The sequence below is a fragment of the Solea solea genome, chromosome 11 (assembly GCF_958295425.1).
Source record: "Solea solea chromosome 11, fSolSol10.1, whole genome shotgun sequence".
Classification (NCBI taxonomy): domain Eukaryota; kingdom Metazoa; phylum Chordata; class Actinopteri; order Pleuronectiformes; family Soleidae; genus Solea; species Solea solea.
Window position 1 is genome coordinate 14,918,316 of NC_081144.1, and position 21,926 is coordinate 14,940,241.

The 21,926-nt window shown below is 41.3% G+C and overlaps 3 protein-coding genes across 5 annotated transcripts in view; 1 reads left to right on the forward strand and 2 right to left on the reverse strand.

Annotated features, from left to right (window-relative positions):
* phactr3a (phosphatase and actin regulator 3a) overlaps positions 1-3,695 on the reverse strand; it is a 28,358-nt gene extending 24,663 nt beyond the window's left edge. For 2 of the 3 annotated variants that reach the window (XM_058643768.1, XM_058643767.1), the window contains exon 1: positions 3,421-3,695. In XM_058643768.1, coding sequence (XP_058499751.1) covers positions 3,421-3,523 — 103 coding nt within the window. In that variant the 5' untranslated portion in view covers positions 3,524-3,695. The remainder of the gene's footprint in view (positions 1-3,420) is intronic. The other variant, XM_058643770.1, reaches the window with a different exon arrangement.
* Positions 3,696-4,900: 1,205 nt separating this feature from the next.
* pigt (phosphatidylinositol glycan anchor biosynthesis, class T) lies at positions 4,901-12,482 on the forward strand. The gene is made up of 11 exons (XM_058643564.1): positions 4,901-5,314; positions 5,886-6,063; positions 8,123-8,250; positions 8,381-8,481; positions 8,634-8,808; positions 8,944-9,041; positions 9,232-9,388; positions 9,648-9,848; positions 10,578-10,743; positions 11,225-11,308; positions 11,410-12,482. The coding sequence occupies exons 1-11, from the start codon at positions 4,924-4,926 to the stop codon at positions 11,657-11,659; spliced, it is 1,929 nt and encodes a 642-aa protein (XP_058499547.1). The 5' UTR covers positions 4,901-4,923; the 3' UTR covers positions 11,660-12,482.
* Positions 12,483-13,015: 533 nt separating this feature from the next.
* wfdc2 (WAP four-disulfide core domain 2) lies at positions 13,016-14,153 on the reverse strand. The gene is made up of 3 exons (XM_058643565.1): positions 14,040-14,153; positions 13,683-13,820; positions 13,016-13,560 (listed from the first exon to the last, which is right to left on the reverse strand). The coding sequence occupies exons 1-3, from the start codon at positions 14,140-14,142 to the stop codon at positions 13,427-13,429; spliced, it is 375 nt and encodes a 124-aa protein (XP_058499548.1). The 5' UTR covers positions 14,143-14,153; the 3' UTR covers positions 13,016-13,426.
* Between the last annotated feature and the right edge of the window lie 7,773 nt (positions 14,154-21,926).

Sequence of the window (21,926 nt, forward strand, 5' to 3'; positions counted from 1 at the left end):
GCAAACCTCAGAGATGATTCTGATGCCACATCTGAGAGGATTATCCAGGTATCAGTGAGACTGGCAGCAGAGGATGAGACCAAAAAAAACCCAACACTGATCAGTAGGAACTGATGGTTAGACACTATGTTATAAATGGGCAAGTGTTTAAGCCGTGCAAAAAAAAATACCTTTCCTGAACTTGCCTTGAGCAAAAAAAACGTATTTGTGTGAGCTCTATGAACAATGCTAATGTCAATGACTATTTTCTACTTTAATCTTTACAGGCACAAGAGGACTTTGTCATTTCTAACTACAAATGATGACACAATTAACTAACTCATCCAGCAGTTGATTCAAAAGCACGTTAAAAACGATGAATCTGAATACTGATCGTTGAATACTTTATGGTGCTGGACTGTTGGTCAGACAAAAATGTTAATGTTTTATAAAAGTTTAAACAAGTCAATTACAGAGATAATATTACCTTTTAAGTCTCATCTGCACCATATTTACAAGCAGTGCAATATATCATATAGGAGATGGATGTAATCCTTTCCAAACATCCTGCTGAAATCTCTATGGTCAGTGTTTCTCTAGATGTGTATAACTTTCTATAGGAATGAACTGAGGCATTGCTTTATGGGCCATAGGGACAGTCCTGCCCGGACCTGCTCCCTGTCTGCAAAAAGCTTCAAGGTGTCCTCTCCACACCATTACCTTGGTTGACAATCAGCAATGACTAAGTGGGAGTTTGAGAGAAAGTGACATTTTATTAGCGGGGGAATGTAAAGGTGGCTTGTCTGAACTAACTGACTGAACAAGTTTTTTATAGTCCTGCACCTGTTTCCAGATCTATGGTCCTTAACGGCTTTACTAAATACTTTTAAATCAGCAGATCGAGCAAGATGTCAGATTCCTCAAGAGAAACAGCATAGCAAGAATACGAAAAAAACAATTCAAATGTGAACATTTTCAAATGTTATTTGTGGCATTTCATAAAAAGCACTGTGCACCGTATTGTTGGAAGAGTTGGATTGTGACATCGGAACTGTGTTTCAATCAGGTGGTGCCAGTGCAGTTCAACTCATCACAGTACAGTTTTGAAAGGTAAACTCAGATCTAGCGTGCCTTTCCACTTTCCTGTTCCACTGAGTGTGAAGGCCAGATGGCGATAGCTGCATCAGCCATGTGAAATAGTGGGACTTCATACCACAGTTAGCCCTTTCACACCAGCAGTGCCACGTGCTGGTTTCTGGTACCTGAACCTAATTTTGAAGTGGCCGGTGCGTTCAAACCGAAAAAAAATTGGCTCAGAACCTGAAAAGTTGGTTCTCAGCAGGGTTGTGAAGATGAGCGGGAAGTAGAGGAAGTATGAAGAAAAAGTGCCCGGCAGGTGTTGTGTTTACTTCGGCATGAACCAGAACCACAGTAAACAAAGGACAATAATGATGGACATCCACAGTGTGTACTTTATTCCTGGCAAAGCCTTGAATCCTCTCTCTGTCATAATATTCGGTATATTTAAAAATTGTCACCCATGAGTGGTGATTCTTTGTCAACCAATCAGCAGACTGCAGTACGTCTAGCTCCGCCCTTTAGGTACTCGACCACTGTATTAGGTACCATAACCGTTCATAGTTTCTGACAGTCGAGTGCATAATGTATTAAACTGTACCCTTTGGTGGAAATGGGACTACACAGACTTGTCCCTTTCTGAGAGTCCCTCAGGCTCTTGTTGTTTTATTACTGCAAAAAACTCAGTGGCTCTGTGGATGAAGTGGATGAATACAGTGTCAGCCTCTGCAGCTGCAAGAGCCACTGTGTTTAGGGAAAAAGGCAGCCTCTGCCAAAAGGATTACTTTGGCAAAGACCGGTGTCCCAGATGCTAGCATAGTGATGATCCACACACAGAGAGAGTGCGAGAGTGGGTGGGTGAGGTTGTGTACTTTGGGTCACCAGACACTGACACTGTCCATGCAGTGACAACTGTATTTACTGCCGTTCATTTGCACGGCAGACATTTAGGCCGTTGTGCGTACGCTCCGGTGTAAAAATGCTGATATTCACTAGTACCTGATAACTGTAGCTCTCATCGCTAGCACACAGCTGCTGTGTTGTTTACTCAGGTGTGTCAAAAAGACCCCGCGTGACATTATCGCATCAACCCACGTGCAAATGAAATTGTCCATGGGGGGGTTGGATTCAGCACGACTCCATTGAAAATCTGCTGGGGGGCACCTGATGAGTAAAGACAGGTGTGATTTCAGAGATTGGGGAAGGGCAACATGCAGGCTTCATTAAAGAGCAGTTGAAAGGTGAATGACACTTTTTTTCTGAATCATTCAGTCGAGCATTCTTCATGTGCGTAAAACTCACATGTGTGGGAGGAAGCAATGACTCTTTCCAAGCCCACACAATACGACCATAAATAGCTGCACTTACGTAAAAAAGAAGGAAAAAAGCCATGCATTTGCACTGAAGATAGAGTATATTGGTAATGTGAGTAGAAATAATAGCAAATGTGTGTTGTAATTGATTCGCTTCACGCTCACATGAAGTCTGTTGATAGTAGTTCACTGGAGAAGTGCAGAACACGACTGCTCCCCAGTGTTGTCTGCTTATTAATGAAAGATCAATTCATTATTCTATATATGCAGAGGGACGACTAACAGACCGGAGAGACTGGGAGATAAACAACACAGCAACACCTGCAGAATCAATGAATTGGTGAATGGATTTCTCCCATGTGCGTGACTGCGCTGCCTGATTTCGGGGGATATTTCCACCTATACCCTGCATCACGTGGAAGGCCGGTCATTGATCACAACTCAGTGTGTGTATGTTGGGGGAATCAGGGCTGTCAATATGCACAGACCAGGCTATATACATGTACAATGATATATGCATATGCCCTTTTTAATGCAAACCTCATGTGTGTGTCTGCAGAATAGTGTAGATGGAGGCTCAGATACTGGAATCACTGACCAAACATGCAGATTCTGTGCTGCTATATGGGAGCATCATGCACTACTAGGCAACAGATAGCCTACTGTAAATGTTGCACTAGTCAGTATCATGTCCAACGGCCCGCACGCTGATGCTCCAATACTACTCGCAGCCTTAATAACATGCCCAGAAGGGGCTACAGGCGTCAAATCTGGAGGAGCGCGCATCTATCATAGACGATGATATGACACATTAATTTTCAATTTAGCAGCTCCACGATTCAGTCACACACACAAGCACGCACGCCGTATATCTGCGGCCAAGGTTGGAAGCATATGCGTTAATTATCCCTTGGTGTCCCGATATCCCACCGGGGAGGCGAGGATGCATGATGGAAACCGCTGCATCGCCACATAAATGGCAAAAAAATAATAATAAGAACATGAAAACGTTTGGTAAATGAATGTCGCGACAACGATGCGCGTGCCTTACCTGTACCTTGAGCCAAATCGATGCCTGGTTCGGTGAGTATGTTCGGGTCACTTTGAGATCTGCCTCGTTGCAGACAGCCGTCTAGTCCATCCGATGTAGCCATGGGGAGGGAGACAGCACAGGAATCCCGAATAAAATATTGAAACCCAAGCAGAGGCAGGCAAGGTCAGGAGGAAATGCAGCGAGATAGTGCCGATTTAATTTGCTCTGACAACAGCCGCTTTGAGCATCTAACAGGGAGCCATGGCTGAGCAGAAATCCCGTTTGTGCGTGCGCGCGCGAGTGTGCGTGTGTGTCTGGACTGTGCGCGCGATGATGTGGAGATGTGGGAGGGGTGATGTGCCCCCCATGATGCCGGTCCAGCAACACCACCAAACATTTAACACGTCAGCAATGTTTATTATATTTTTTTCCCCCCACAAATTACAAAAAGGGAATCAGATTGTTTTGTTTTATCTATAATAATCTCATTATAATGCATTTAACTGTATGCTTTACAGAAACAGAAAAGCTATGTTTAATCATTGACTATACACAGACTCTTTCATACTGTATCTTTCCTGTGGTGTACATCATGAAACATTAAGTCAAAACATGTCAAGCTTTAATGAAATTCAATGAATAATTTCAAAGGTAGGTTGTGGGTTTTTTTTTTTACATTGTGATGTCAGCTTATTTAATGCTGTAAAAACTGTGCAGGTATATTGTTAAAAATACTACACTGGAAAATCCCAAATCTAAAAACAGTGTGCAACAATCAGTGACATCCTATGGTGGGGCTGCAGACTGCATCACCGGTGGACTCTTTACCCCCACCTTTCCCTTTACTAAGGGCATCACTATGGTGGTAGCCTTTGGATACCAGAAAAACACATGCTCTGGCTGCTTCGTCCATTCAGGCTGGTATAGGAACATGCACAAGATGGTGGCCTTTATAAAGCAAGGCCCTTGCCTAATGTACATGTAAAATACTTTATTTAAGGCTGCCAAAAACAGACACACACTTATTTTTGAAGTAATTTACGCTCATAAAAACCTACTTAATAGGTAGTATGCTTAATGAATGCTATTAACGCTCCTAAATTTTTTACACACCTACTGTACTGTAGGGTACCGTAAATAAGTGTTCGAAAGATAAAAGACGTGTTCCACTTTGAACAGATGCGGAATACACTTTTTTCCTTAATTACAGATTAACAATGTGTGGAAAGTGCAATATGTAAACAGTATAATTTGAGTAGAGAATGGGATATTTATTCCCGTTCCTTATTTTCTTATCAGGAAATTGAGCAACCCTATCAACAACGGATCTTTAAAATGGCATAACATTCAAAGATAAGCACCAACACCCAGTGTATTTACTCGTGATATATGAAGAAAATCTGTTAATTTCTGATGAAAACAAAGCAGGTTCATGTCAGTGAGGGGACAAATGGAAACAGCCCATTGGTTAGTTTTACGTGTGACGCACTAACGCGGAAGTGTTTCTCGACCGCAACAAAGATGGCAGCACGCAGGTGCCTCTCCTCGGTTCTGCTGTTCATTCTTTGTACCTTTTCTGTGTTTACTATCACACGGTGTCAAGAAACGACACTAGCGGGTGTTAATGGTGCAGCTGCGGGCGACAGTTCACCAGCAGACACCGAAGCAGCGGAGCAAACGGTGGAGCAGACACGCTGGGAAGCGACCGAAGATACAGAGGCGATTCCGGATGAGGCTGCCGCCGACAAACAGGACAGTGCTGCTCCTGAAACCGTGGCCCCCTCATCCACGCCACCGCCTAAAGACGATTTTCAGGAGGAGCTCGTCATCAGACCGCTGCACTCAGGAGATATTTATGCCAGCTTCCAGTTCCGCACCCTGTGGCAAACTGACTTCACGAGAGAAAACAAAGGTAAGCTAACTATTAGCTGTGGCATGGACACTAGCGGCTAAGTTAGAGTAAGTTAAATCATATATAACACTTATATATAACACTTCACTTATGGCAACTACGTAATTATAATCCTTAATAGGTGGCTAATGACAAGAGCAACGAACCCTTTGTACATTGTATTCTAGTTTTGTATGGAAAATTAGAGCAACATTTTGGGTTGCCAGGTTGTGGAAATGTCTTACTCAGAATGACTCTCTTTGTACAGATTGACCACTAATCTCATAAAAATGGGCTGCTGGTCATATGGACCAAATCCCATCAATAATCTATTTACATTTACTATTTCCTGGTTTGATGAGTTTATTTCATGTCAAGGATGTTATAACATATGTGATTACAAGTGAGAATGGTCTCATAATTCGTTGCCAAATTATGGAAATAACTCTTAGGACACAACACAGATTGACCACAGTTCTCTCTTAAATGGGCTGCTGGTCATCTGGACTAAATTACTAAATCAGCGATAGTGTTTAGGAAATGCAAACAACAGACAAGAGTGTAAAAAAAAGTCTCTTTTTATGTATTTCAGTCTCCCACTATGGATTGTTTCCCAAGTCTTTGGGTCAGATCATCTCCAAGTTCTCAGTGCGAGAGCTGCACATCTCCTTCACGCAGGGCTACTGGAGGACCATGCAGTGGGGGCAGCCCTTCCAGCCGTCTCCTCCTGGTGCTGAACTCTGGGTGTGGTTCCAGGACTCTGTGACTGAGTGAGTACAGCTATCTCATGATGTGGTTGGTCCATCAGAGTTGGGAAATGTTGGGAAAATGTATATCTCAAAACAAACACTACTTTTGTTGGTTACTGAAGTTGTTAGTGCTCTTCTTGTGCTGTAGCTTTCAGTAAAGAACAATAACTCTAAGAAGGAAGTCTCCAGTCGACACGGAAATACTTTACCCATTATGTCTCTGACTAATAGAAAGCTTTGTCGTTCAGTCTTTGGCGGTTTAAACTCAACAGTGAGACCGGTGAGTGTGTCCAGTAACATGCAGAAAAACACTGAATTGATATATTTTTCTGGCTCATAAACCAGGCTTGAGTGAATGGAAATCATGACTTTATTTTGCACATTCTGTTCCTCTGTATTCTTATTTCTTTATTACATGACACGAGTAAAGGTGTCTGAATGTTTTACAATATGTTTAAAAAGAAACATACCTAAAGAAACCCAAAATGCAGTATAGATACATAATGACAACTTGAATTTCCATTGATGGTATTTGAATCAAAACTGGCTGCTTGACATTATTTGAAGCTTGAGTAGTTAAAGCTCTATCACCCCCTGTGGACGTCTGACTAAAATACTAAAAGTCTCTCCTGCCCCTCCACTCTCTCATACACACTCGCACAGAGAGAAAGAAGCAGGGGTGTCTTATTGTGCTTCTTTCTACTGCGGTTCTGTAAGATTTCTGCTGTGTATCCGTCTTTTTATTTAGCATTACTTGTCCAGACTACAATCAAAGCTGCATTGTGATGGAAACAGTATCAGCTCAGGCAGCTGTTCAGGGAGCACTTAATTGCTGATGGTGGGACATACTGTACATTTTCAGTACAATCTCCTTTGCAAGCAGCCAAAATTGTGATTGTGAAAGGATGGTGCGTTCAACTTGTAGTCGGAAGTCGGAATTTTTGCATTTCCAGTTGGAAGTTTCAACTGGAGCACCCCTGAGTTCGGATTTATGACTTGGGAAACTCCTCTCCTCTTGTTTACTGTTAATCAGTATTGCTAGATCTCGCGAGAGAAACAAGCACCCGGGCGTATGAAAACAAGCCAAAAACAAGCAACTTCTCTCTCAAAAAAAACTTCAGCAAAATGACCACAAGAGGGACTGATAATTAAACTTTGCACACACACATAAATATCATCCTGTGAATCCACAAATGCATCATTGTTGTTTATGTGCTCATCTTCCTTTTTTTGTTTTAGTTCCAGTAATTCAAACCAATATGTCATAAAACTGAACAAACTTAAATATAACAAAAAGGAAAATCAACCTACTCTGCCTCAGATTGGCTCCTCATTGCCATCTGGAACAGAACCAGCGTGAAGCAGGGTGCAGATTTCAGATGGGGAAAACTCTGCTGTCACGTGTGTATGGGGAAAGGGATGGATGAAGATCCAGCAGGCAGACAAACTATGTGTTTAAATAACATATCGAAAATATCTGCTTGACAACTCATGGAGTTGGGAACAAGCCCAAATACGCAACTACACTTTAGCAACAAGCCCAATAAACCCACAACCCGCGACTACCAAAACTTAGCCATCGACTTTACAGTAAAACAAGCCCAAAGTCGCTTACAATAAGTGGACTTGGCAACTATGCTGTTAATAGCACTTCTATCTTATTTAATTCACATTAAGTTTGCGCCTTTTATCCTCCTCTGAGAGTTTCTCCAGGTGGAGTGTATATTTGTATATAAGGTACGATAATTTGAAGGAGCAAGAACAACTGAGAATTTTTTTCTACAAACATCCAAGTTTCTTTCCCAACGTCTCATCTGGAATGCCGTCAGTTTGGAGGTGATGTCACACCTAGCTTCGACTTCTGACTTCCAATGTAAGTGGAGTGCACCATAAAAGTAATATCAGTAGAATCCACTTTTAAAAATAAAATAAAATTCACAGGTGCCTCTTGGTGTTTTCTTTAGTCATTATGCTGATGGGTGAAGCTGTCTGTTTTAATTACAAGCAAATGAAATGGCTTCCAAGGCCATTTTTTGTTGTCAGTATTTAATCTCTTTCCACCATTTTCTGCCCTTTTCAGTGTGGATGGGACATGGAAGGAGCTGACGAATGTTTTATCTGGTATTTTCTGCGCTTCGCTCAACTTCATTGACTCCACCAATACTGTCCAGCCCAGTGCCTCCTTCAAACCTCTGGGCATTGCCAACGGTACAGTGGCATTTCTCCAGTTTGCTTTTATTCATCACTCTCTAACAACAGTCATTAGCTACCTTAAAGTCTTGTAGCATGCAAGTGCTTCCTCAGTTACTGATGTTTGTTTTTTGTTTTGAACCTGAAGTGACAGACCATCAATTCCTCCGCTATGCCACGCTCCCACGAGAGATTGTTTGCACGGAGAATCTGACACCCTGGAAGAAACTCCTTCCGTGTGGAACCAAGGTGAGCACACAGCAGGACTATGGATGTCAGTATGATGACCAGATCATCTTTAATCTCGTGTCTGAAAGGCTTCATAGGAAGTAAGAGACATAAATGTCAAATTCAGCTCACTGAGTGTCCTCTTTCTTTCTGTGGCCATGCTGTGCTTACAGGCTGGACTTGCTGTCCTGCTGAAGTCAGAGAAACTCTTCCACAGCAGTTTTTATTCCCAGGCAGTGCACATCAGACCTGTGTGTGAAGACTGGCAGTGCAAAACGACATCTTGGGAGCTCCGACAGACACTGAATGTGGTTTTTGACCTGCACACTTCTGGACAGGGCAAACGAGGTGAGGGGGGAAAAAAAGCACATTCACTTTGCACATTTAAGTTTAGTATTCGAGAGTTGAGTTTTTTGTACAGCAGTAGGAGAAATATGTATTATATGTACCTACTGATTAAATTCAAGCTATTTGTTTCTTCAGAGTGGTCTCTGTTCAAGATGTTTTCTCGGACCCTGACAGAAGCTTGTCCTCTGGCTTCCACCAGTAAAATCTATATCGACGTCACAGACAACCCTCAGGTTTGAATTCCTCATAATATGCTCTCATCCCCTTTAGATAAGTAGTAATTTGTTAACTGTCAAAGCTGTGTCAAGGTTGCAATAGTCTCGATTGTTTAAAACAATGTAGCAGGTTATATCAATTAATTTTAACAGTATGATTTGCAGATTTGACAAGTTAATTTGACATGAACATGATGTCATTATGCAGGGGGAGCAGTTTGAGCTCAGCCCGGTCACTGCCTTGCTGACCCAAGCTGTGGTGCTGGGGGACAGACGGACCTACTCTGTCTATGACCTGACCCAACAGATCACTTTTGGCTCTGTGCGCTCCCTCAACCTGCTGATCCGCTGGAAATCCAGTGAGGGTGAGTGAGAACAGCAGCGTGTCACAGTGTGCTCATTTGTTCCTGGAGACCTTGATTATGTAACGTCACTGTCATCTGTATTTGTCAGACACTAGGGTCAAACCTGTTTATTTACTAAAGATTTGCACAAAAAATCAAGAAGTAGTCAATGATCGATGTCAACTGCACCACGTACATTAAACCTTAGCAGCAATTTTTATTTTCCGTACTTCTTGTCTCTGCTGTGGTGATCAACAATGTCACATGGTCTCCTCATCAGGGGACATGCTGCGACCTATGCTCCATGCTGAGCGTTATGTGGCTGGTTACGGGCTGCAGACTGGAGAGATTCACACACTCATGTACAACAACCACCCGTACCGGTCTTTCCCTGTGCTGCTGCTGGATTCAGTGCCGTGGTATCTTCGCCTCTACATCCACACCCTCACCGTCACCAGCAAGGGAAAGGACAACAAGCCCAGTGAGTCACTGTTGGAGAGTTTACTAATCAGATAAATGATATAGGTTTCCCAAAAACATTTTTAATGGGTGCTAGATCATTAAAATATCTTAATGGGAGCTTTTAAGTATGCCATATAAAGTTTACATTTGTCGTGTAAATCAAGAGGTACATTACATATTATTCTAGTATTCTAACTAGCAGGTGGTGAGGTGATTCAAGAACTTACCTGTACTCTACATGCACAGCAGACTGTATGAACACAAAGACTGATCTTTTCCCCAGATTTAATGAAAATGTTAAGCCTCTCATGATAGAATATGTCTTTTCAAACATGTCATATACAAAGTAAATTTTATTTTCATCGCCTTGACCTTAAATAAGTCAAGCTTTTATTTGAACTAGTGGTGAACCCAACTTTAAAGACCGAAAAATAAGGCTGCCTCCCTGTGGTCGCATGAGATGCACACATGCTGGACTGTGCGTTATATTATAGGTCTACAGTGTTTGCTTCGTGTTTTTAAATGGGAGTACTACTTTTCACCACAAGGAGGCAAACATGAGTCACACCTGCTGTAGAGTTTTTGGGTGATGTGTTAACCTTTTTTTCACAAGCAATGATATTTTGTATTATTCAGTCATAATTTCCATATGAGCACTTTCTAGAACATCTTAAAATCACTAATGCTTGTGCATTAATGCTTAAATATTGTATCATTTCAGTGTTTTCATGTTTCTCTTCTCTGCCAGGCTACATCCACTACCAGCCATCTAAGGACCGATTGAGGCCCCATCTGCTGGAGATGCTGGTCCAACTTCCTCCCAACTCTGTCACCGAGGTCACTGTGGAGTTTGAGCGGGCTCTGCTCAAATGGACTGAATACACCCCTGATCCCAACCATGGCTTTTATGTTGGGTATGTGTGTGTAGGGCTGTTAGTAACTGTTTTTCTCAGTCGCTTTGGTACGTTCCCCACCTCATCCTTAATATGACGGATTACCTGCAAAAGTGTATCGTTTCCTTTCAATATACTCACTTTATTGAAATCACTGACCGCTGAGACGTTGCTTACGAATATGACAGTAAAAAAAGTTCAGCCATGTTGTCAACACAAGCGTGTACTAAGGATTTAAGTTTATTTGAGTTCAAATTAACATATATTCTGTTGTATGAAGCATTGACATATGTAGTTTAGAATGCACAAAGGTATTTGCAATTTGTTCACAACCCATATAATTTGGATTTATGATACAAGCAAAATGTGGAGTTTTATATTTTTTTCAATTCTCAATTGAAAGATGTACGAAAGCGACTGAGGAAACCCGTTTAGAAATGTCTATTGTGAGATGTTTATGCATTTATTGTGAGGATTTATTGTCTCTTTCTTTAACATTTAGGTCATCAGTAATCAGTGCTCTTGTACCAAGTATTGTTGCCATGGATACAAACAGAACCTGGGAAAGTCCACTTTTTAGCAGCTTGTGAGTATCAGTTTGTGTCCCTATCATATGACGTTTGAGTTTCCCTTCTAAAACTTGTTGAGCGAGCAATTAACATGATACCTTTTCTCGTCTTCCTTCAGTTTTCCTTGTAAAGAGGAGTCCAGCTACTTTGTGCGCATCTACACAGAACCTCTGCTGGTCAACCTGCCAACGCCAGACTTCAGCATGCCTTATAATGTCATCTGTCTGACATGCACCGTGGTGGCCGTGGGTTATGGCTCTCTCTACAACCTACTGACCCGCAGCTTTCAGATAGAAGAGCCCAGCCCAGGGTTGGCCAAGCGGTTAGCCAACATCATCCGCAAGATGAGGGGCGTGCCGCCACTTTGAGGCTGGATACTGATGCCAACTGGCTCTGCTTTTGGAAAGGAACATTTCCTCTGGGCAAAAACCACTGGTAAAGCACTGACATGAATGTTGACTCTATGAAGCTCTAACTTCAAGTTTTGGTTTTTGAATGGAAGAGGGTGAATAACTCTTTTGAACATAACAAAAAGGTTGTGCAGGACAATTATTTATTTGGAGCCTTTTTTTTATTGTTTAACCAGTTGAGGTAACCAAAACAGTTTTTTTGTTTTTGTTTTTGTGATTGTCACTGGAAACACTGAGAACTATCTCCTTTGCTTTCCTACTACACTCCTGACCCGCCGATTGTCATCTCACTGTGAGGATAAATATTGAATTGAAATAATATAAATATAAAGTCAGAAATCACTCCCATTATGTTAAATCATCATGGCATGAAATCACCACTGTCAACTAAAATCATGAAGGATTAAATCATTAATCTATGTAGAGCTCCCGGTGTGGTCATATGATGTGACACATGCTCAGTAGTAGTTTTTATTAAAAATAAAATTAAATATGCCCTCAAAAACACTGAAACATTGCTGTGCAACAACATTATTTATCTTGAACTCAAAACAGCTTTCTCAACAAATGTTTTTTGAACACATTATTGGATGCATGCGCGACTAATGACATTGTGTGTGGCTCATGAACTGTAATTGCCTTTAATTTGTAACTTCTTCCCTCAAGTGATTGTGTCGGTTAAACCCGCAGTGAAGAAGTACATGTTCAAAGTGAAACTTTGTGTGTGGCAAAACTGAAACACTCTTTATCGCCTTTTAATAAATCAACATTTTTTTTTGGACATTTTACTCTACTTACTAGCCGTGTGTAAGCAGGTATGCGCGTGAGCTGGAGCTGTATTTCTTAAAGCTTATTGCCCACATTTTTTTGTGTAGACAAACTTGGCCCCATTTATGGCAGACCCAGAGAGAACGAACACAGTCTTCTCTGTGTGTTTGGCAGCCCAACGTTTCTAACCCCTGCACTATTTGGCAACGGTGTGGAACAAAAACAAAGGAAAAATGCAGCATTCCACATAAGTGATGTTCGTAACTGGTCTGCTGCAAACTGTGTGTTCTCTCGAAATAAGTGGGTATAATACATGACCGGGGAACACCTTGATCTTACTTAACACACACTTTTTTAAGTAAGTTGTAAGACTGTCACAGTTTAAAGTATAATAATGATAATAATAATATGGCTTTTCATACAAAAACTATTTCAGGGTTCATCCATATTGAAAGTCAAAGGCACAAGTGTTCCATTGTTATTGCAGCACCTGTGAAATTTGAGCCCTATAACCGGCACGGTGATAAAAGCACATCACGTTCTATGTTCTGCAAACATGTTTATTTATTGATAGACAAATTAATAAGTGCTCCATACTTTTAAACTGCATATATAAAATGAAGAATGAATATACAGTATTATTACTTTGACAGTAACTGATCAACACGTTATTGACAATTAAACAGTTAAAGGCAGAGAACGATTCCTTGCAAATGTTAATTTTCAGTGTGTAAAGAAGTTTACCTTGTCAAGGTAGTGTTCACAAAATCCTTATATTTAGAAGATTTGTGAACACACTTGTGTATACAAACATACAAAAAGTACTTTCTAAAACCCCAACCATTAAACATTGTGCAAACTGGTGCTCAGTTAAGTGTGCCACTATGAAAATGTAGAATTATTTAGTGAAAGAAATCAAACAAGTGCACACATGCAGCAGAGTCTGTTGCTGACCAATCAGCAGGGCACACTGCAGGCATGGCCGCAGGTCGTCTTGCAGCACTTCTCTGCTCCTGGACATTCACCATCATGATAGCAGAACTCGGCACACAGCTGGGTTCCCTGGGGCCGACGACAGTTGCCTGGCTTCTCTGTCAGGCCAAAGATAAAAAAACAAACAAAAAAAAAACACACTCGCTATGATCAACTATTCATGAGCCAAGTGCCAACCATTTAATGTAATCAAAGAAACACTGCTTTGTTTATGTCCAACCTGTCATTGGTTCCATGCACTCATGTCCACATCCATTGGAACAGCATTTCTTATTACTGGGGCAGTCGCAGTCATTCGTGCAAAACTCTGCACACAGCCCAATGCCCCAGAACCTTTTTGGACATTTTCCTCGGTTTTCTGAGAGAGAGAGAGAGAGAGAGATCAAAGCAAAGAAGACAGAACAGATTCTGATTTCCACGTCTATTCTGTCACTGAGGAGATCTAATCAAAAATGAAACCGCTGCCCAAATAAGAAAGGATATTCTGTTATCGGAATCAGTTTTTCACAGAGACTAGGAAAAAAAGTTGCACATAAATAACATTAAAACTTAAAGTAATCAGTCAGAGCAGCCCTACCTCTCACACTGCACTCAGTGTCTGCAGGAAAAGCTGTGTCCAAGTGCACATATACACCGAGTACTAAAATCAAAGCACAAACTGCAGACCAGTGTTTCTCCATATTCACTTGGTGCAAACAAGAATGTGATAATCCTGTTAGGACATATGCACCACTTCTTAAACCTGCCACACTGAGCAGCACAGTCAGAAAACGTGCAGGGTCCCTGTGCCTGTCGTGTTACATACTCAGAGGGTGGAGTGCAGGGTGTGTGTTTGTGTGTGTTTGTGTGTGTGTGTGCACTCATGACACATTGTGTTTCAAAGCTATCATTGTGAGGACATTTTGGCCAGTCCTCACACCTCAAAGGATTCTTTTGGGTGAAGACTTGGTTTTAGGGTTGGAGTTTGGCATTTAGTTGTGATTGTTAACAAAGATTATACTTTGGAAAGACTTGAACTGGATATATTATGAAAACATAAATGTCTTCTGGGAACCCACACTGTGTAAATTTAAACTGAACTAAAGTTGCTTTGTCTCTGTCAGATGTGAAGCATGTCCTTTGTGTGTCCTGTCCCTCTGTGCTCTCCTCTTCACTGCTGTATTCCACCTCTCTATCTCTGCGCTCTTGTTGTGGAGAAAATAAGGACGATGAAGGCAGATGTGACGATCCGGCCTAGCGAGGCAGCAAGCTTTATTTTGAGTTTACAAAGTTAACAAAAATGGGTGCAAATCGAATTCAGCCTCTCTCGGGTTCAGATCTAACCGTCTTATACTAGGGATGGGACGATACCACTTTTCTGTGTCTGATACCGATATCACAAAATCGAGTACCTACCGATCCCGATATTAGCCAGATACAGTAGTTTTAGACCATTTATGAACTATAAAGCAACACATTTGTGCTGAGTCATTCAGACATAATTGTTCTCCCCCAAAAAGTAGAAATAAACAGCCCATACATGGCTTTTGCTGATTTTTATTCACATTCTTACAGTCGGTGCATAGTGAAGCGTGCGACATATATGATTTCTGTATTGTATTCAACATTTCTATCTGTCCGATATCCGGTCCGGTGATTTTGACCAGTGTCGGACCGATTCCGATACTGACCGATACCGATTCCCATCCCTATATCTTTTACGCACCAACTGGTATGTGCACACTCAGCATCACTCCACGTCAGTCTGTTGCACTACTGACTGCTTGTGCGTGCGTGTGTGTGTGTGTGCTATTGGGAAATTATCAGGAATCCAAATGTTTCCCCGTTACGCTGATAAACATCTAACATCACCTTTCTGGGGTCAGCATGATCTTTTGGTGCCTGTATTCTACTCAGAACATTGTTTCTTCCAATAAGTTCAGGGTGATCATTTCCCTCAGACCACTTTAACACTTAGAAAATGTTTTCCTGACTCTAGTGTGTCCAGCTCACTGGCTCCTTGTTTGTTTACTGACCTTTGTCCTTATCATATATAATTTTCCGAACACACTCTCTGTCCCCCTTCTCTCTCTCTCTGTCTCCCTGTCCTCTGTCCCTTCGCTCTCTTTTGTGCTCCCTGTCCCACTGCTGTTTGCCCTCCATTGTTTGCTCTTTTCACATCTATTCCTCTTTGCACTCTTTAGCTGCTTTGACAGAAAAAAAAAAACATTACATTTTTTTTTGCTCTGTGCTGCTGGTTTTCAGTGAGGATAGGCATTGTTAAATTAGACTAAGGCCACTCATCAATTATTGATAGCTTTGGCTACTGCGTGGTTGGTGTGGAGCTATTATACAGATGAGCTGAAAGGCCAATCGATGGTGACATTATTACCTCGAGCAGTAATAAATGGGCGAGTGGGGAATATAGATATGCATAAATATATATATATATATATACGTCTTGTTACGTCTTCCAGAGGCCTGGGAGCCTGAGGGTTCTGTGCAGTATTTTAGCTCTTCCTAGGACTATGGTCTTCTGGACAGAGATCTCAGATGTTGTTTCTAGAATCTGTTGGAGCCGCTCTCCCAGTTTGGTGGTTACAGCCCATGAAGCTTCTCTTGGGATGGTGGTCTGTCTGGACTATCTGATTCTGTCCCATGAGACTGACACATTCAGTCTGCTGTGTTGCCCGACTGAAAAATATGACATATTATATGATAGGGTTATTAACCAATGTGTCAATATGGAAGGAACGCGGTGATGAATTTTCTAAAGGAAAATTACTTTTTATACATTTGGTACTGTCAGCATACTAGATACCTCAGCACAGGTTTATGTGTTTTTTTTTATTATTATTATTCTGGTGAAACAATCCTTTACAGGCTGTACTGGGAGCTGTATGCAGTGTTAAGTGAAGCAATATTCTGGAGAGAAAACCATATCAGGAAGAATACGAGGGGACGACACAGTAATTGTGTGGTTTGTTTTGAAGTCAAAATATAAAGACAAAATGTTTTCCGTGTGACCATCTCTCATGGCAGCTGTAACCATGCACAAAAACAATGTGTACTGAAGGTCGGTATGACGAACGTCTCCATTTGTGATGCAGTACCGGTCACCACCTGTGGGTGGGTGTCTTACGTTAAACATCTCAGCAGCCCCACAGAGCTGTGTTTTTCTTTTTAGTCTCCCACCAATCTGTGGATTATTATTCACATACAAGAAGTTTCATAATGAAGTGTGAATATGGTTGATTGGATATCAGTTATCAGTATCAGTGTAAAGAGTCAATTAGGAGTGTGATTATAGGTGTGTTGATGAAATCACTAGTCACTAACATATGTTGCACTGTAGTCAATGTAAATGTATTCTGTTTGGGCTTGACTTGATTGACAGGTATCCCCCAAACCCTTAAGCAGAGAGAACCCAGAAGGTTATTATACAAGGGGGGTGATGAGCAGTGAGGAGTAATTTTACCCCAAGGAGAAGAAAAGCCATGTAATTTACATGTCCACCCACATTTCTTGTAGCGAGCTCAGTAGCCAGTGGGATCTCGGTTGTGGTGCTTTTTAAGATCTGTTGTTTTTCTCATTTACTTTCATACACTGTCTGACATATCTGACACTTACATGAGATGTGTGTGTGTGTGGTGTACATGTTTGTTCACACATATATATACTGTATGCTCAGACCACACATGCATAAACAAGGTTATAATGTTTTTATAACTGTATTTTTATTTTATTTTATTTAAATAAAATAAACCACCACACCAAACCATCCAAACGCATTGTTTCCGCTCCCTCACCTTCCTTTCCTTGTCCCTAATGTTTTCTTTTTCCCACTTGTCCTTGGGAATTCAATCATAGAATAATGCTGCTGGAAACCTTTCCTCAATGTATTCATGTAACAAGGCTTGGCTAGTGGCTGTTATTGTATGTCCTTGAAATGATGTAGATCCTATCAGTTCCTCTGGTGGCTGCGAATACTGAACCTGTGAATGAAGTGGGGAAAGAGGTGGTACAATGTGACTGTAAGTGAACATAAGCAGGTATGATTTGACCTGGCGTTGCAGGGAATGTTAAAAAAAAAAAAGAGTTAAAAATGAGGTTATTTGCCAATTTTCAATGGTCTCCCTGTGCCTTTTCTATTTTCACCAAAGACAGCCTTGTAGATAGACATGAACAGTAGCACAGTGATACACTTGCATAATAGAACCACCTAAAAAACATAGCCGACTTAACAGTCAGCATGACTGACTCTGTGAAAATGCAATACAGCCCTGACACATGCCTTAACCACCTAACAGCATATATTTAAGCACATCATTCTTTTGAGGGCACAAGATAAACGGCCGCACATTTATTTTAGATATATTACATCATAGTAAATCACTGGCTCTCTTTTCCATAGTGTCTTGGAAACAAATTATAGTGTGCGAAGGATTCCGTGGCTGCTATATAACAGAAACCTTTTTCAGGCCAAAGTCATATGACAAACATGATAAATGGGTATAATTCCCCGCCTCGTGCTCATATTGTTTCCAGACTGACCCAAAACAAGTCTCAACGCCACCCCCTGACCCCAGAGCCCCTCCCCCATGCTTTCCTATAGTCAATCATGTATTACATTGTGCATTAACCTGCCATTGACCTCTGTATGCTAAACCCAATTGCCATATTATCTCCACCATTATGTTCTACTCTTAGTTATCTTCTCTGGACTGAATCAGATTTTGTCTCCCACTTTACCCCCGAGGCATGAAAAAAAATATGGATCACATGACTGGCAGCTAATGTGGGGTGGGTGTGTTTAGAGTGGGGGTTGTCTGATCTAAATCAACAAATATGGGTTCTAAGGTAGAGGCTGCATTAGTAAAAGATGGTAGAGGAGAGGAAACACTGACGCTTTAAATTTCTCTTCATTATCACTGACTGGCTAAAGCAATTATCACTTTTGTTATTGAAACCAATACGCTTGACTGATGCTCCCACAAATGTGCCTACTTATCCCGCTAATACTGGGAATAACGATAATCCTGTGATAATGTTTAGAAGTCAAAATAATGCTAATGCCTCTAATGATGAAGCATGCTCTCAGAAATCCCTCCTCGTCATCCTATTGTCTCTCCTGTGGCGGAGGAGCTGGCCCCGGGGCCCCATGGGAAATCTGTAATGTATTCAGCCAGGCCTTGGGAGTAAAATGAAAACAAATGTGGTGTAATAAAGGAGAGAAGATGAAGCGATTCTGTGATGATGCTCTCCACCAGCCTTATAAATCAAAATAAAAGTAGAGCAGGTCATATGTGCCCCCACCTTCACTCGATACACACACACACACACACACACGCATGTATGAATGCATGCATGCATACAAATAGGAAGCAGATAAAACTATAAGAAGCGTAGCATCTGCCTGTAGAAAACGCGTTTCACTTCTTCATAATGTTGCAGCATCTTTTCACTTGAATACATCATTTATTTACATTTAAATCCCCCAAAAACGTGCACATGTGCAATCAAAATGAAGCCCCATTCATATTCATTATATTATTGACATCTTAGATTTCAAATGAAATGTCAAAAACGGCAACAACATTTTGCAACCATTTGACCAGTCATGGTCAATGGCTTTATATGTCTTCTGGGCGTGTGTGTTTTTGTGCTTTTACTTTCCTTTGAATAAGCAAAAGATGTATATCGTCAGAGTAAACATATGCCTCAGCCTCTCAAATTCATCTTGATATCAGTTGAAAGTGCCTCGTCCCCCCCAGTTTGGAAACCACTCTTACTGTAATTAAAAAAGATGGGAGTGGTAGTCCTGCCCTGCACCTGCGGGGGCTGCTGTTGTGCCAATGTACGCTCTGTCTGAAGCAATTGGTCCCAAGCAGAGGAGCTGGAGGCTTGAACACAGTACAGTAGTGGCGGCGCTCATTATACAGAAAATCCCCAGCAAAAATTAAAATGGAAACAAACCTTATGCACAGCTGGTCATCTTGGCCCAAATTTGGAGCAGACAGCTGAAGATTCATCCAGTGGCGGGAGACTTAGCGGTGAACATTGTCACCTTCATACATCAGCGTTTCTGTGCTCTGCTCTGTTTTTGCTGTGGGGTCAGTAACAAGAGAGATGAGTCTTTTCTGTAGGAGGATGAAATGGAAACTATTCTGGTCCGTCGCAAACCTGCGCAACTTTGAAGATGGATTTGAGACTTTCTTTGACAAGGTAGCTGTTTATTACACAGATAAAGAATAGTAAACAGAGAGTATAATAAATAATTGATGCCTAATAAGTTGAGGGAGAGCACACCAGGCCTCCTCTTTTTTTTTCTTCTTCTTCTTTTTATTATTTTCGGGCCAAGAATAGAGAAAGCCTCCTGAGTTGTTTATTTCCCTTCTCCTTTCTTTCTTTTCATGTCCTTCTCATTTTACGAGCCATGAGTCAACACAGCACACGTAAATGATATTTTGACACAGAGAGCCATGAATAATGCATTTGAATTTACTTTTATGCCAGAGTTAGACCCCTCTCTCCCCTCTCCTTTTTCTCTTCTTTGCCCCCCCCCACACACCCACCCCGTCTTCTTTACTCCACCCTCCTCCTCTCATTCCTCTTCCTCTCTTCACTATTCATCCTCACCAGTGCTCAACCTCATTTCTCCTCTCCGTGCCCCTCCCTCTTTTTTTCCCTCCTCTCCTCCTTCCTGCTCTCTCCTCCTACACCTTTATCAGACAGCAGAGAGAAAATGGTGCGGGATCAGACTCCAGCTTTCACAACTGAAGATCTGCTGTATCTGTGTTTCTCATCCAAGTTTCGCACTGGTGGCTGCTCACTGATATATATATATTTTATAATCACAGGTTACATATGTGGACAGGATCATTTTTGCAAAAGTTACCGGGCACAAAGATTGAGTTAGTGATTCAGATCAGTGAGCCAATATAAGGTAAATAAAGCAGAAGTGTGGATTGTGAAGCAACACTTGATTTCAGACATTTCAACCATTATTACAGAAGCAGGGAAGCCTTTCACATAATGTTTTAATACACTAAATAACAAGGGCCTCTAGAATCAGCGAGGCCCTGACGACTTGTATTGATTCAGAGTCCAAATTAATCATCTATTACTTGATCTGTTGCGATGGAGTCATCAGCTGCCGGCGTACTGCATGATCAGCAGCAATCGCTCTTTCCTGCCACATCGCTAATGTTTAGCCCGGGGCCCACAAACTCCCGAGCACACAGTGCAGCTTTAAAAGTAAACATTTATTCTGATCCTAAATAGCTGGGTTTCGTGAAGAGCAGGAGGAAGTTCAAGGTGAACGACTCTGACCAGCTCATCGTCATCTTCAATACAATCACATTTCTGCTCCTCCACCTACACAGCATCAGCATCAGCATCAGCATCAACATCATCATTGTTTAGCCAGAGATTGAAATTGTTTTAAAATCACAATTAGATTGATTTTATTATTACTCACAATCGCTATCATTTTTATACATGTTGATATGAACCTGGCATTGTGTTTTATTCTTTTCTATTCTTTTCTATTCTTTTGTATTCTTTTTAGTCTTTGTGCTTTTAGTATTGTGTTGTCTGTTCTGTTGCTCAAGTTCTGGCGCATTTTTCTCTCTTTTGGGTTTGCAACACTGAAATCACTCGGGGACAATTAAGACGAACAAGATAAAACGAGTTTGTTTTCATTTCTTTATTCTATTTGACTTTCAAGGATGCATCTAAAAGATTATCACCAATACTGGCCTCTAATTATCTTTTTGCTCTCTCTCTCTCTCAAAAAAAGCCTCTGGGACACTTAAAACACCTTAATCAAAGAAGCTCCGAAAACCGTGTTACTTTGAAATGACAAATACTATAATGTTAACACAGACAAATTATTTTTTAAATAAATAAATAAATATTTATATTTGAAGGAAAAGGCCCAGTCCAGTTGGTGAAATCAGTGATTGGCTGCGGACTGTCATCTTTTTTTATTTTTAAGTAACACGGTCCTCATCCCTCTGGTGTGAAATCCTCCTGCTGAGAAGTGCTATCGGAGGCAGCGGGGACGAAATAATCTGCATCATCCTCATCATCCACAGAGTGGCTCTTCATTCATAATTTACAGTCCGCCCATTACATCTGATGAAAGCCACTGACCTGAAAATGCAGAGCGAATGAGCTCCTCCAAGTATATACGGCGTTAACATTGTCTGCATCCGTCCTGTGCATGTTGCCAGCAAACATCAATAACACGGAGAGATCGGATGTTATCTCTGGCCGTGCACATGGGAACATGACACTGTTAAGGTTTATACACAGATATATACAGTATCATGTCTGACTGAAGCTCAGTGACATCACCTGGATTACTGTGCATATGTATGGCTCTTCTTAAAGACAAAACAAGTGTCAACAAACATAACCTTAACCCTGATTTTTATTTGAAATATAATCAGACCTCGTCCTGTCTATACCTTCTAACGCT